General features: G+C 54.1%; 1 protein-coding gene across 1 annotated transcript; it reads left to right on the top strand.

Moving 5' to 3' along the window:
* The first annotated feature begins 5,934 nt into the window (after positions 1 to 5,934).
* On the top strand, positions 5,935 to 13,114 carry LOC119089892 (ganglioside-induced differentiation-associated protein 1-like). Its single transcript, XM_037212698.1, has 7 exons — positions 5,935 to 5,971; positions 7,115 to 7,307; positions 7,662 to 7,841; positions 8,100 to 8,264; positions 8,900 to 9,014; positions 9,056 to 9,204; positions 13,023 to 13,114. The coding sequence occupies exons 1-7, from the start codon at positions 5,951 to 5,953 to the stop codon at positions 13,112 to 13,114; spliced, it is 915 nt and encodes a 304-aa protein (XP_037068593.1). The 5' UTR covers positions 5,935 to 5,950.
* Positions 13,115 to 13,777: the final 663 nt, after the last annotated feature.

Raw genomic sequence — 13,777 nt, 5'->3', positions numbered from 1 at the left:
CTCGTGCATTACCGGAATCAGCGTTTATCCAAACCAGTATCACTTGCTTTCGTTCTCCTGAGTGCGGGTATCGACGTCATCATTCAACCGAGAGAGCCCTCACTGCAGTGGCTGACTGTCTGACCGTGTGTATCGTCAGGAAACTCAACGTGTGCGACGCGGCTATTGTATAAGATAACTACTTTGGAAGATACGCCCGACGAGCCAGAATGCTCAGAGGCAGAAGTGAAGCCGACCAGTGTTCTGCAGCACCGTACCTGCTGGCTGGACACGCACTGCCACAGCGGGGTGCCGCGCGCGGGTTCAGTTGGCTGACGGCGTACTCCACCAGCAGACTCTCCGAGACTTGGTGCCAGCTGACAGTCAGTTCCAGCGCGCTGCCGGCCCGACACGGGTCAGGCCACAGGCGGGCACGGGTCAAGACGACAGGCGGGCCACGGGTCAGACGACAGGCCGACATGGGTTAGACCACACGCGGACACGGGTCACACAGCTCCAGTTGACGCGCAGCGCAATGGCAGCACAGGCGCCTGGGGCGGCAGTCATTCCACCATTTCGGGTCATCTCTATGTTTACGTTTGACATGAAAAGCACTAACTGAAATATGCCGGTACACTAGCATACACGGCGCCCCCGGTCATCAGACAGGCACTCACGCCAGCGGATCCAGGCCGTCGGAAGGACTTATGTCACGCGATCCAGGCCGTCAAACAGGCACTCACGCCAGCGGATCCAGGCCGTCAGACAGGCACTCACACCAGCGGATCCGGGCCGTCAGACAGGTTACTCACGCCAGCGGATCCAGGCTGTCAGACAGGCACTCACACCAGCGGATCCGGGCCGTCAAGACAGGTACTCACGCCCAGCGGATCCAGGCTGTCAGACAGGCACTCAGGCCGGCGGATTCAGGCCGTCAGACAGGCACTCACGCCAGCGGATCACAGGCCGTCAGGGTAGGCACTCACGCCAGTGGATCCAGACCGTCGGCGGCGTCCAGCGGCAGCCGGCGCAGAGTGGCCGGGTTCGGGCAGCACGGACTCCGCCGGGCCGGGTCGCACGCGCCGCCACCGTACGCCAGTCGACCGAAGTCGTTCGTCGAGTACTGCAGCCGCAGCGTCCACCGACACGGGTGGCAGCGAGCGGCTGGCCAGCTTCTGCTTGAACATCTCCAGCAGGCCTGCGGCCGACCGGCGAGGACTCAGCGGCCGGCCGACCTCTCAAAGCCCATTGGCGTTCTTTCTGTTGTAACGCAAACATTTTGTGTTTTTGGACATGCGAATGCGCTCAGAGTATTACTGGTTCATCACGTAGCACAAGGTTATGTTCAGTGGCTTTACGGGAAGAAGGTGGATACAGAATTGCCAAATTAACCTACCCGAGACAAGGTATTTACAGAACATGCCAAACTGACTCACCTGAGAGGCAATAGAGATGAGACGGAAGCTCGTTTCAGCAGAATGGTTTGGAACTCAATCAGGGTCCCCTCACCGACGCACGCGCCCAAAAAGTACAGCTTTGACAGGCGATGCACTTGAACGAACATGGGAATGTCCCTGAAAGAAGCGAGAGGTGTTCTCCTTTCAAAAGTTTCGATGCTCACAAGGCCCATAAGAACACAGCACGTCAGATTTATCAGGGGTGAAGTCAGTAGAGAATGCCCGGAGAGATCCCAGAGGCGCCTAGTCAACAGGAGTCACGTCTCGCTCACATTTCAGCGTTAACTGTCGCTTGATGTGCACTGGTGGCTAGCGCTTCGCTCTCCCAATGAATCAATAGTTGGCATAAGACTAGATAATATGGCAAAGGCGGACCCACAGTTGTCCCCCAAACGTAACTGAAAATCGCCTTCCTCCGAGACTAACAATGGCGATTACAGAACAATCCATGCGAAATAGTTAAACTCTTGGTCGGACATTCAATACCGACCGTGCTGGAGCTCGAGCTCAGGTTTTCCACGATAGTGAAGACGTGCAGATAACCACGCTCCGGACATTCCAGAGGTCGGCCGGCCGATCGGGCCGGGGTCTACAATACCGACTGGCCGGGTCTACGCCGACCGCTCGGGGCTACGGCCGGCCATCGGGGCCGTCTACAGTGCCGGCCGCTCGGGGCCGGGCTACGCCGCGGCGTGACTGGCGCGTCGCCACCCACCAGCCGGCGTCCCGAAGCGCCACGTGCAGCGAGCTGAGCATGATGCGCGCCTTGCTCTCGCTGTCGACGCCCGGCTCCGAGGCCGGCTGCAGGCGACGAAGCGGCGCACGCCGAATGCCTCGGTCACCGGTGCACCGCCTGGAAGTCGGCCACCGGCGAGAGCAGCTCGGCCAGCGCCGCCGGCAGCCGCTCCTGCTCCTGCTCCTCGGCCGGGGGACGCTCCTGCTCCTGCTCCTCCTGGTCGGGCGGGGCGGGACGCTCCCGCTGGCCGGCCCCGCCCGCAGGCTCCACGTACGTCACCGTGAAAGGGCAGCCTGGCGACGGGAGAGTGGCCGGGTCATGCCTCACAACGCACACTTCTGTAGCACCGGCTGCCGGCACGGCGAGCGTCCACACGACGGCAGAGCAGCGGCGGAACGCGCATGCGCGAGAATGGTCATCATATTCAGAGCACTGGGGCGCAGATGTTGCCTCTGGCAACTTCACACCCTGTGTAACAGAAATATGGCAACACATCCAGCCACTGAGCCCAGCCGGCTGCTTTCTTCACCATCACATTCTAAAATGCGCCCTTCACATGGCCTGACGGGTGAGTTATACGGTCTCTGGCATGACGTGGGGATGCATCATCCGTGACGGGCCAGCAGGCGGGCGCGAGTGCCCGGGACGTACCGGCAAACTGGAGCTGAGCCTGGTTAACGGCCGACGACAGGCGGGCGTGAGTGTCCGGGACGTACCGGCAAACTGGAGCTGAGTCTGGCTGACGGCCGGCGGCTGGCGGGCGTGAGTGCCCGGGATACCGTCAAACTGGAGCTGAGCCTGGCTGACGTCCAGAGGCTGGCGGGCGTGAGTGCCCGGGACGTGCCGGCAACTGGAGCTGAGCCTGGCTGACGGCCGGCGGCAGGCGAGCGTGAGTGCCCAGTACGCACCGGCAAACTGGAGCTGAGCCTGGCTGACGGCCGGCGGCAGGCGAGCGTGAGTGCCCGGTACGTACCGGCAGACTGGTACGAAGCTGAGCCTGGCTGACGGCCGGCGGCTGGCGGGCGTGAGTGCCCGGGACGTACCGGCAGACTGGAGCTGAGCCTGGCTGACGGCCAGCGGCTGGCGGGCGTGAGTGCCCGGGACGTACCGGCAAACTGGAGCTGAGCCTGGCTGACGGCCGGCGGCTGGCGGGCGTGAGTGCCCGGGACGTACCGGCAAACTGGAGCTGAGCCTGGCTGACGGCCGGCGGCTGGCGGGCGTGAGTGCCCGGGACGTACCGGCAAACTGGAGCTGAGCCTGGCTGACGGCCGGCGGCTGGCGCAGCGCCTTCCACTCGTGCAGCAGCTCGGCAAGCGCGCCAGTGAAGCGTTCCCAGTCGGAGGCCGACGTGAAGTCGGTGATGTCGAATACCTCGCCATCGCCTTCCTGTCGGGTGGCCGGTCAGTCCGGCTGGTCAGCGACACGCTGGCACCACGCCATGCTCCTGGTTGCGTCCACAGTCACCCAGACAGACACACGCTCTCATAGGCACACATAGGCAATGCAAATGCAGGCATTCCTACACACTTGCAGTGAGATATGGCGAAGATACTGACGCATTACCTCACATGCAAACACAATGCTGATCTGCACTCCTGAGCAGTATGGAGGCTGTCCTCTCCTCAATCACGGACTTCCACCATCCTATGTTTTAAGGCATTTACAGAGGGTACCTTCAAACCAATACCTCTCGCACAATGCCAATCAGTGCCAGGTTCTGCCAGCATGGTCCTGCCACCCACCCTGTATTTCCACTATGCTTTGATTAATGCTTTATGGTATAGGTTTCTGGTGACTATAATGATTGTGTAATCTTTGACCAGCCTGTTGGCAGGGATTCTCACACACTGGCTCACTTCATTACTGCCAGCTTTTTCTGATCAATGTGACTCTGAGGCATCCCTCACACCAATTCTGAGCCTCCTGGTTGATTATCTCAATATTGCACTCCAGCCTTCCTGCAAACAATTTTCTTTAATTCATTAGTGTCACTTGTGTGTGTAATGTGTGTAATCACAGTGTAATGTCAAGCCAAATATGCACCACCCTGTCCTTACATATATCATGTGTTGCTTTTGCACTTGTGCATTTTGACTCAATGTTTTATGATGTTCTCTCATTAGGCTTCCTGACTTTTAACTTGGTGATGTATCTGAGATAACCACCTTCATGTTGGCAGTCTATATTCAGGAATAATATGGTTGAATTAACATAGGTCAGAATAACATATGCAAACTCATATCAGATCATCCCTGTGACAGAGCAAATAAACATCTGATTTCAGCAATGGTCAAATTAATGTAAAGATGGACAAACTTACCTCCATATCAGTCAGCTTCTGTATGGAGTTGAAGAACTTGACAAAACTTTAACCTGTGGGTAGAAAACATGAACATAATGCCCACAGATGTCAAGAAGGTGTAACATACCATAACAGAAATAAACATACATTGTATATACATATTGCCACATATCTGAGGTGATATATACATAGTTTACTCCATTAGCTGTGACTCATATCAACATATGATCATCAATTTATGTATCTTATATTGGTTCACAGTATATTTTACAGGTACAACAGCTGTACGATCAGGCAAAAATATATACCACATGGCACACACTGTATGCACTCATGTTGTTCACCTAAGATGCACCATTGACAACATTGTTGAGTAATGCATCATGCCACAAACTAATATTATATCATGCACAAATGGGAAAGAGAAGCATGCAGAAACATCATTCACAGCAGAATCAAGGTGTCAGGTTATATCTTCTATTGCAATTTGTTCCAAATAAGGCAGCTAAAATCTTAAGCTATCAGTTGCATACCATGGCAAAACTGAACCCTTAGTTCAATTAAAAGTTATGTGGCTTGAAAGAGCACTGGAGCACAGTGTAACTTGAGTTAGAAGTAATTGTTCACAACATACTTTTTAACATCACTAAGCAAGGTAATCTTTCAAGTGCCTGGCACCAAATCAGTGGTTTAAGGCTGTTATCAACAACCTGAATGAATGTAACATTATCTGAGGTTTTCTGTTCCAATTATTCGTATATTATGCCATTTGGTGTCACTGTCTTCATTCCAGTGCATGCATCTTAATGTACCAACTGCACATCCAGCTGGGTTTCAGCATCCGAACTGTCTATGCTGGTACACAGCGTAACAGCCTAAATAGGCATTACCCAGGGCTGAACCTCACAAAGAAGTGAAGGAGAAACAAACACACACACCGGATAATTAGCCTTGCAAAGACACTACTTACACACGTCCGAACCACTCGTTCCAACGCTGTTCCCGTGTTTGTTTGATCATACAACACCTCGAAATGTCAAAAATGCTTGTTTTGTCTTTGCTGGCGCCAAATGTTTGTCAAAAAGCGTAATAGCACAAATACTCCTGTTCGATCTAAGCTTTTTTGCTGCATGATCGCGTTAAACGCCTATCCTACCCCTCATATAAGTGTTTTAATTGGTTAATCTATCCTGAAAGTGTCCATGACTTGCTGAAAAATTGTCGGCTTTGAGCAGGTACATAATTTTATGCTGTGGCGACATTCTTGATCAAAACTTTCACTGCAATTCTGCAATCCATTTCCATTCACTTCCCTCCAATTTCAATTCTTCCGATTCCCGACCGCGGTCATAGTCGGCGGGATCTCCGCTCCGGGTGATCTGGCAGGAGCTGGGCGTATTCCACAGGATAGGTTGTGATTCGAGAGGCAAGAATGAATCGGAATGGAAATGGTTCCTCAAGCTGTACCATTTCCCTATGTCATTTTACTCTCAAAGGGTAGGTATGTAGTAGGTATATTTCCACTGCCTTGACATTTCCTATTGCTTGGGCACTTGAATAAGCTCAAACAGGTGGTATTTAGTGTGACATCATCCTGCAATCAGATCAGAGAAAGGTTCAACTTATCTATGTGTGCGATAAATTATGATTGACCCAACATTGAGAGTTCAGTATTGTTTGTAGGTGACAAAGTCCACCCAAACTTCTGCAGTTTGAGGTGCTGGAAAGGAATTTATTTCCTAAAGTGGATTTATGCCATAGTATATGAACTTCTTGCAACATGCTTCGTTGTTTTGTTTGCTTAGCTGATTTCATTTGTATTGTGTTAACCAGAAATTGTGTTCCAGATTTCTAGTTCTGTAAGTTATATTTTTATCAACTGTATCCTAAGATCTCTGTAAATTAAATACACATGTGCATGATGGTGTTTCCAAGAGCATGACAGGCTTAAAATTGCAGATTATTAACCTGCTGATCAACTGTATTGTGCAGTGTATTACATACATACTTGTCACCTGGTGATGGTAATGAACCTATTTGTGCAAGCTATGATGTTCCTTTTAAGTCAAAATAAGTTGATGATAACCTGATAACATATGATATGCATGTCATACAATGTAATAGTGTTTGATGTTATAAGGAAGTAACAAATTGACTTTAAATCAAATGAGTACATCAAAATAAATTATTAGAGTCCCTGCCAGCTAACATGCTGAGAAGAGCTGCAGTGTCCTGATGTGCTGATGAGAGCCACCACTGGCTGACATGCTGATGGGAGTAGTCATCAGCTGATCTGCAGATGAGAGCAGCTGTCAGCTAACTAGAGCTGTTGTCAGCTGACAAGAGCCGCTGTCAGTTGACGTGCTGATGGGAGCAGTTGCCTGCAGATGTGCTGACAAGAGCCGCCATCTGCTGATGAGAGCAGACTAGAGCCGTTGTCTGCTGACATGCTGACGAAAACCGCCATCAGCAGACGTGTTGACGAGAGCCACCATCTTCTGACGTGCCAATGAGAGCCGCCATCTGCGGGCGTACTGACTAGAGCCGTCGTCAGCTGACGTGCTGACGAGAGCCTTTGTCTTCTTGCGTGCTGACGAGACCCGCAGTCTGCTGGCGTAATGACTAGCTGATGGCCAACAGGCGGTCCTCACGCTGCATGAGAAGGGACTGGCGTTTGAGGAAGAGCTGGTGAACATCCAGGCGAACGAACAGCACCGACCCGAGTACCTGCATATCAACCCCAAGGGTACCGTGCCCGCGCTGCAGGATGGTGTCAAGGTCATCCCGGACTCGACGCTCATCATGGAGTACCTGGAGGATAACTTCAGCGACGGTGGGTCTGGCGACGAGGGCGGGGGGGGGGGGGGGGGCAGCTGCGGGTGCAGGGGGAAGACATTCACGGCCGTAAGAGAATAGGACAGATTGTGTATCGTCTTGTGTAGATAGGATGATGGAGATTTAATTTTCAATACAGTGAAACCATTAGAGGTACCAGTCTGCTTGCAAAAGTTATGGTCAACTGGGATATTTCATTAGATTGTTGTAAAGTTTGTAATTATTATGCCAGATATTGTTGTCATAGCACTGTCCAAGATGCTGAATAATAGTTCATTAGGCTCCTACCCAGGGCTCTGCTAGGAGCCTATTTAGGAAGTCATATCTAGGTGACTGTTGTGGCAAATTTCAGGGAAATTTCCGCGTTTGCTTCCCCTGGACAAAAGTTCTGAGGAATACCGAAAAGTGACCAACTTCACCGAGGAATTTCTCAAGCTGGACATTCCTGTCTTCACTTATGGCACGTTCCACAATGAAGAGCTACGCCAGAAAGTTCGACTTCCTCGGATGATGCTGCGCTCTATTGTGAACAGTAAGTTCGTTCTATGACAGTTCCAGTATGTGGGCGTTGTCAGTTAGAAGTCAGTTCAGTTGCCTGCCGACTGTTATCCAAATACCGTACTTGTTCCCTCAGCAATCCAATGCCATCTTCTCGAGCGCGCCGTGTACATGAACGAATTGTATCTGGTATCCTGTATGACATCCGGCAACACGACCAGCTCAGACAGACGGAAGCAGCTGGGCCTGTGGCGCCGGCCGCCGTCTCTGACGGGCTGCTTGTCGCCGCCAGAGACCCGTCCGGCGGAGGGCAAGAACCCGTTGGTGCTCGCTCGCGTACTGCATGCCATGGAAGAGGTGCCCGAGGCACGCGAGGTGCTGCAGAACAAGGTGGACTCCATGAAGAAACTTGCTGACGGCATGCTGGACCCGGAGAAGCACCGGCAGGCCATGCGAGGCGTGACGCCTTTCTGCAGCGCGCCGCCGGATGAGCTGGTCACACACACCCGGAGGTGGGAGCTCCGCTGCTGCTCACACTGTCTACGGAGACGTCCCTCCCCCCTCGCTCCCCGCCGCCCCTTAGTCACACACACACACCGGAGTTCGGAGCTCTGCTGCTGCTCACACTGCATGGAGACGTCCCTCTCCTCCCTCCCTTTCCCCGCTCTGGTCACACATACCACCGGGGTGGGAAGTACGTGGCCCTACTCATACTGTTTCCCCTAGACGCCCCCTCCCTCCCCTCCCTCCCCCCCCCCCCTGCTCCTCCCATCTGGCGTCCATCTGTCACGTACACAGAGGTGGGAGCTCCGCTTCTCTTGCTGACCTGTTGTCTTGTCTGTCTGCTGTGCTGACCAGCCGCGATATGCCGATGCCTGCCGTGTCTGCTGTGTTGACCAGCCGCGGTATGTCCGAAGCCTGCCGTGTCTGCTGTGTTCACCAGCCGCGGTATGTCCGATTCCTGCCGTGTCTGCGTGTCGACCAGCGAGAGTATGCCCGGTGCCCGCCGTGTCTGCTGTACTGACCAGCCACGGTATGTGGGCGCTGACGTGGCACCGGCGTCACCTGACCCTGCTCCTCGCCGTGCTCCAGAGCGGGCCAGCTGGTGGCTGTGCGGCGCCTCCTTCAGCCTGGCCGACGTCGACCTGTGCGTGCTGCTCAACCGCATCTGGATGCTCGGCCTGGAGGAGCGCCTGTTCACGCGCACGCCGGCCCCACCTGGCCACCTATTTCCGGCGCGCCCGTCAGAGGGACTGCCTTCCAGAAGACCACGGCCATGCCCTTCAAGATTCGTGCCCTTCTACTGGCTGAAAGGGTCGGCTCCTACCTGCCGCTGGTGCTCGGCCTGGGCGCCATCCTGGCGGCCGCGTATGGAATCTACGCTGCGCGCCGTGAACGTAGATGGCGTCGGAGCATCATGCCTAGGCTCCGCCATAGAGAAAGTAAATCACGCCTCATGACGCCCTTTGCATGCTTCTGACAAGTGATGCGTTACGGCCTATGCTGCCATTTGTGGGAATGTGATAAAAAAGGTCAACCTCTGATTTCTAGAGCTGTTAAATCACGTTCATTTTCTTAGTCAGCATGCTGGGGTGCGTACAGGCTGCTCAATGTGATATATACAACGTTTGTGCTTCCTCACACCGTTTATGGCTGGACCTGCCAGTCGATTTGTGACTGGGTTAGGTACGCCTCGCGCACTCAGTTATTGCGCACTTAATTATACGTTATTCTGACACGCGGGGCCTTGCGGTAATCGTGATAGCGTGCATACACTATACTCTTGTTCTGCTGACACTTGGATATTAGTGATCGGTCAGCCACCTTCACACTGAGCAATGATCTTGAGCGACAATAAGTCACGTTTTTGTGACGTCATTGTCGTACAAGCGTCCAGAGGCCGAGAGGCCAGCCGTCGGCGACTGTTGACGGCTGGGCGGCAGGGACGTCCACCGGCCCGTCTGGCGGCATGAGCTGCATGGCCCTCTGTACGGCGCTAACGGGTCTGTGGCTTCAGCAGTTCGCTCCTCCCCTATTCGTCTTCGGTTTTTCTCCCCGGGCAGCAGTGTGTTGCGCCGCCCAGGCTTTCGGTTGATTCCTGGGCGTCGAGTCGCAGCGACGCGCAGGGCGCGTCTACGGAGTCTTGGAACCGATGTAGACGGTATGTCTCAGTGACTCTGTTGTCACGTTCGACAGGGGCTGCCAGTCAGTCAGCAGACAGGCGCGTCTTTTTGTCCGCCAGACAGTAGGTGTTGTGCTTTCCTGTGGACTTCCAGAGTGGGTTGTTTTCTGTTAAACCATGTTCAATTTCGTTGCCTGCCGCCAGTCATTGTGATAGCGTATCGCTAGACTCATCATTAAAAACCGCTTCTATAACCCAGTTTGCCGCTCAATGACTTGTTAATGAAATGGCCCACGCATGTAGACGTTACCACGATACGGTCCCTGGGTCTTTGACCACGTGGTGACAAACAGGAGCTTGTTTCGGTGGTGGGATGATAGTGCGCGTAGGGATGACGAATGCCAAGAAGGCGCGCGCGGGCGCCGCCGGCGGCTGATGTCGGTGCGTGTTGATGCGGTCTGAGCTGTTGTGTCGCGCGGGTGAGACCAGAATAGGGTACATTCCCGGTTGTGCGGCTCGTGCCTATTGTTTGTCCTGGTGCCTCTTGATGAATGTGCCTCTGTTAGTTCAGCGCGCGGCAATCAGTGGCTTCCGGTGAAGTTGGTTAGAGTGCGGCAGGCGAGCCTGTGCCAAAATGTTGCAGCACCCCGGGGAAATAGATCTCGGTTCGTAACTTGTCATTTGTATGATGCTGGTGGTTTTATTTCGACCGATACACATATACGGGCTTCAAGAGCTTCATACGGCTGTTCGGTCACATTTCTCTTGGGTTGATCCCGCGGTCTGTCTGGAACTCAAAGAAATCATGGCGTGGGGCTTTGTCCCAGCGGGTCGTGCTGGTCACTGCTAGGGAACGTTCGGGGATGTACGGGCCTGATATTCAACCAAATGGAACAAACCAGTACGGGACTTACCGGCGGACTGAATAAAACATTAACGATTATTATGTTGGCTATGTTGAGGTTGTCAGTATGGACGTCAAACTTGCCTGTTTTTTCACATCTTTACGAGCGCGGTTTTCGTTTTGTTCGTCCAGTTTCATACATGTTGTTTGTGATGATCCCAGTAACGGGCGAGCACCTTCACGTACCCACCAACAGTCTGGGGAGTGGAAGACAGTTGTGGATGGTCTGTCCATAAGGCACGTGGCGTCTATAAACTTAAGCGATTCCTTATGGTTAACTACGCTTAATGATATGATAAGCAGTTCGTTTATTGCAAACAGTAGGTCCAGATATCAGACCAGATTATATTATTATCGAGCACATCCGTATATAGTCCAATACGAGTGTTCGACCAAACGCTAGCGCGTAGCCTACTTGTCTGCACGGACTTCAAACGCTGCACACGAAGCAGTTTGCAAACGTGGAAAACGTCAAAAGGGGTGCACAGCAGCTTTCGCGAAATCGGCGACAGATTTATGTTCACATTCAGATCGACATGCTCCCAGCAGCTGACTGTTGATTGGTTTGCGCACAGGGCGACCGTGACAGGATTGTGATCGTGATCGTGTGTTTATTCAGGTCTATTAAAAGTCCGCTATCAGGCATAAATAGAGACAGACATGAACATGGCTCAGTTGCATGCTTACTAACACGTTCATGGCAAGAATATAATCCTTGGAACATTATACAAGTAAAACACGAAACTGGGAAGCAGCGCTGACGACGTTACGGGCCTTACAGTGATAACACCCTTGCGACGAGCAGCGCTGCAAACTTACAAGGCAGCACTGGTGTTGGCTGTTTACATTGCGCCTGACGTGAGAGGCCGGTGGCCTGCTGTACCTCTGTTGATAGCGTTTGTTGGGCGTAGATTTGGTGCGCACGGCAACAGGAGGTTCAGTTCAGTAGCGGCAAAAAATCCAGATAATGGAAGTGGTGCTCTCTCAGCGACGTCCGCCTGCGCGTGTGCCGGTGTTGCTTTGCTTGGTCATCACCATCAGATCATGATCTGTGAGCAGGCACTCAGGTCAATAAAACGAGTCCGCTGTCTGGAGGAAATAGATCTGAATATGAATATGAATCATTTGCTAACTTCGTCGACTTTGTTTGCCTACTGGGATTAGGTAAAGACAACTTTGTTGCCTTTGCCTAGTCCCCGTCTGAGTCACAATGACGTCCGTCTCTGCACATGGTCTCAGCACGATCCACGATAATGTTCCTCTCTCCACCCAATCCCGGCCTGAACCGCAGTGACGTCCGTCTCTCTGCCCAGTCCCAGCATGGTTCACAAGACGTCCGTTCTTCATCTGGTCTCAGCATGATTCACGATCGCGTCTGTCCATCTATGTAAACCCAACATGACTTACAATAATGTCTGCCCGCCTACCTAGTCTCAGCATGATTCACGATGATGCCTGTCTCTCTACCTAGTTCCAGCCTAAATCACAGTGATAGCTGTCTCTCAACCTGTTCCCAGCACGATTCACGATGGCGTTCGTCTCTCTTCCTAGTGCCAGCATGGTTGGCAATTCTGTCCTCTCTCTACCTACTCCCAGCATGATTCACAATGACGTACGCCTCTCAAGAGGAAATGGCGGTGCGTGCAATAATTTTCAAGTCGACTTTTGCGATGCGTTACCGCAAGGCTGCTGCAATAATTCAGGGCTGCAATCGGGGGCACCGAGACACCCAGTGAAGCAAAAGCATAGCGATACCGATTTCATCAATAGCATATCGTTTTCATCTAGCGACAACCCGAGCCACCGACCATTCTCTGCCCCCGGCTGATCGCTGTGTGATACTCTGCCCCGCTCTCCGCGGCGAGCGCCTCCGCCGCCGCCGAGTCCCCCGCTCAGCTGACTGCCGTCGCTGCCGAGTGGGCGGGGCAGTTGGCGGCCGGCCGGGGGCGGCGCGCGCCTCGCCGCCTCCGCCGCCCGCAGTCGGCCGCGCCGAAATCGATAGGCCAGTGGCGGACGCGCCGGGCTGGCATGGTGCTGCGGCACAGACTACCGTCCAGGCGCGGCAGTGTCATCTAGAGTGGGTGGCCGGCGACAGGCCAGGCGTGTCGTGAAGGACGCGGTGCGACCATGGCGGCGGGCCCGCTGCTTCTGGCCGCCACGCTGGCGGTGTTGACGGTGCCGGCCGCCAGCGACGCCTACAGGAAAGGTAGGCGATGGACAGGCGCTGGGTCGGCCCGAGCGGCAGCGGGGGCCGCAGCCGTCGGCCGAGAGCGAGCTGTGATGGCTCGAGGGTCCGCTCTTTTTTCGTTGAGGAAGGCGGATGACGGTCGCTGCGTATCGATTTGGCATGCTCCAGGCCGCGAGCGTTGATCCGTCCGCCGTTAGTGAGCGGGCCTGGCCGATCCGGCCGGCGAGCTGTCGGCCCGGCCCCTGGAGCCGCCAGGCCGCCGGATAAGGCGCCCTCCCTCCCCCCCCCCCCCCCCCCCCCACCCGATGCGCTCGGACAGGAACGGAGGAACGCCTCAAACGTGGGACAGAGCCGAAAGCAGTTCTTTCACATTCAGTCGTTTCATTTCACATTTTCACATTCGGCGATGTTTTCGGTCACCTACACAAAGAATTGCTGTGAAATCGCATCGAAAGGTTCGGGAGTGGGTCAGAACACCGTACGCGTCATGTCCCCACGTGCACGTGATGATGGGCCGGGTTCAAGGCATGGCTTCCGCACCCGTGTGGGCTTGGATTCCGGAGGGTCAACACGCCAGTGCCGACAGCGGGGTCTGGAGTAAGTGACAGCAAACAGCGAGGCGGGCGAGGTGACTCTTGGCGGTGAGAGCGGGACGATGATGTGGCGTCCGCTGCTCACAGAGCGGCTGACCAGCACATTTGCACATCCGCTGCCCACGTCCGGCGATGTTTATTTGCCTGACGTTCGTGTGACAGG

This window comes from Pollicipes pollicipes, unplaced genomic scaffold (genome assembly GCF_011947565.3).
Source record: "Pollicipes pollicipes isolate AB1234 unplaced genomic scaffold, Ppol_2.1 Scaffold_3087;HRSCAF=3621_pilon_pilon_pilon, whole genome shotgun sequence".
Classification (NCBI taxonomy): domain Eukaryota; kingdom Metazoa; phylum Arthropoda; class Thecostraca; order Pollicipedomorpha; family Pollicipedidae; genus Pollicipes; species Pollicipes pollicipes.
The sequence above is the reverse complement of the archived record's forward strand: the minus strand, read 5'-3'. Positions and strand labels throughout refer to the sequence as shown.

Excerpts from the sequence above, each read along its gene's own strand:
- LOC119089892 (XM_037212698.1), top strand. The coding sequence starts at position 5,951 with ATGTCATTTTACTCTCAAAGG. Across the intron at positions 8,265-8,899 it reads GCACCGGCAGGCCATGCGAG|AGCGGGCCAGCTGGTGGCTG; the intron begins GCGTGACGCCTT and ends GCCGTGCTCCAG. Across the intron at positions 9,015-9,055 it reads GAGCGCCTGTTCACGCGCAC|AGGGACTGCCTTCCAGAAGA; the intron begins GCCGGCCCCACC and ends CGCGCCCGTCAG.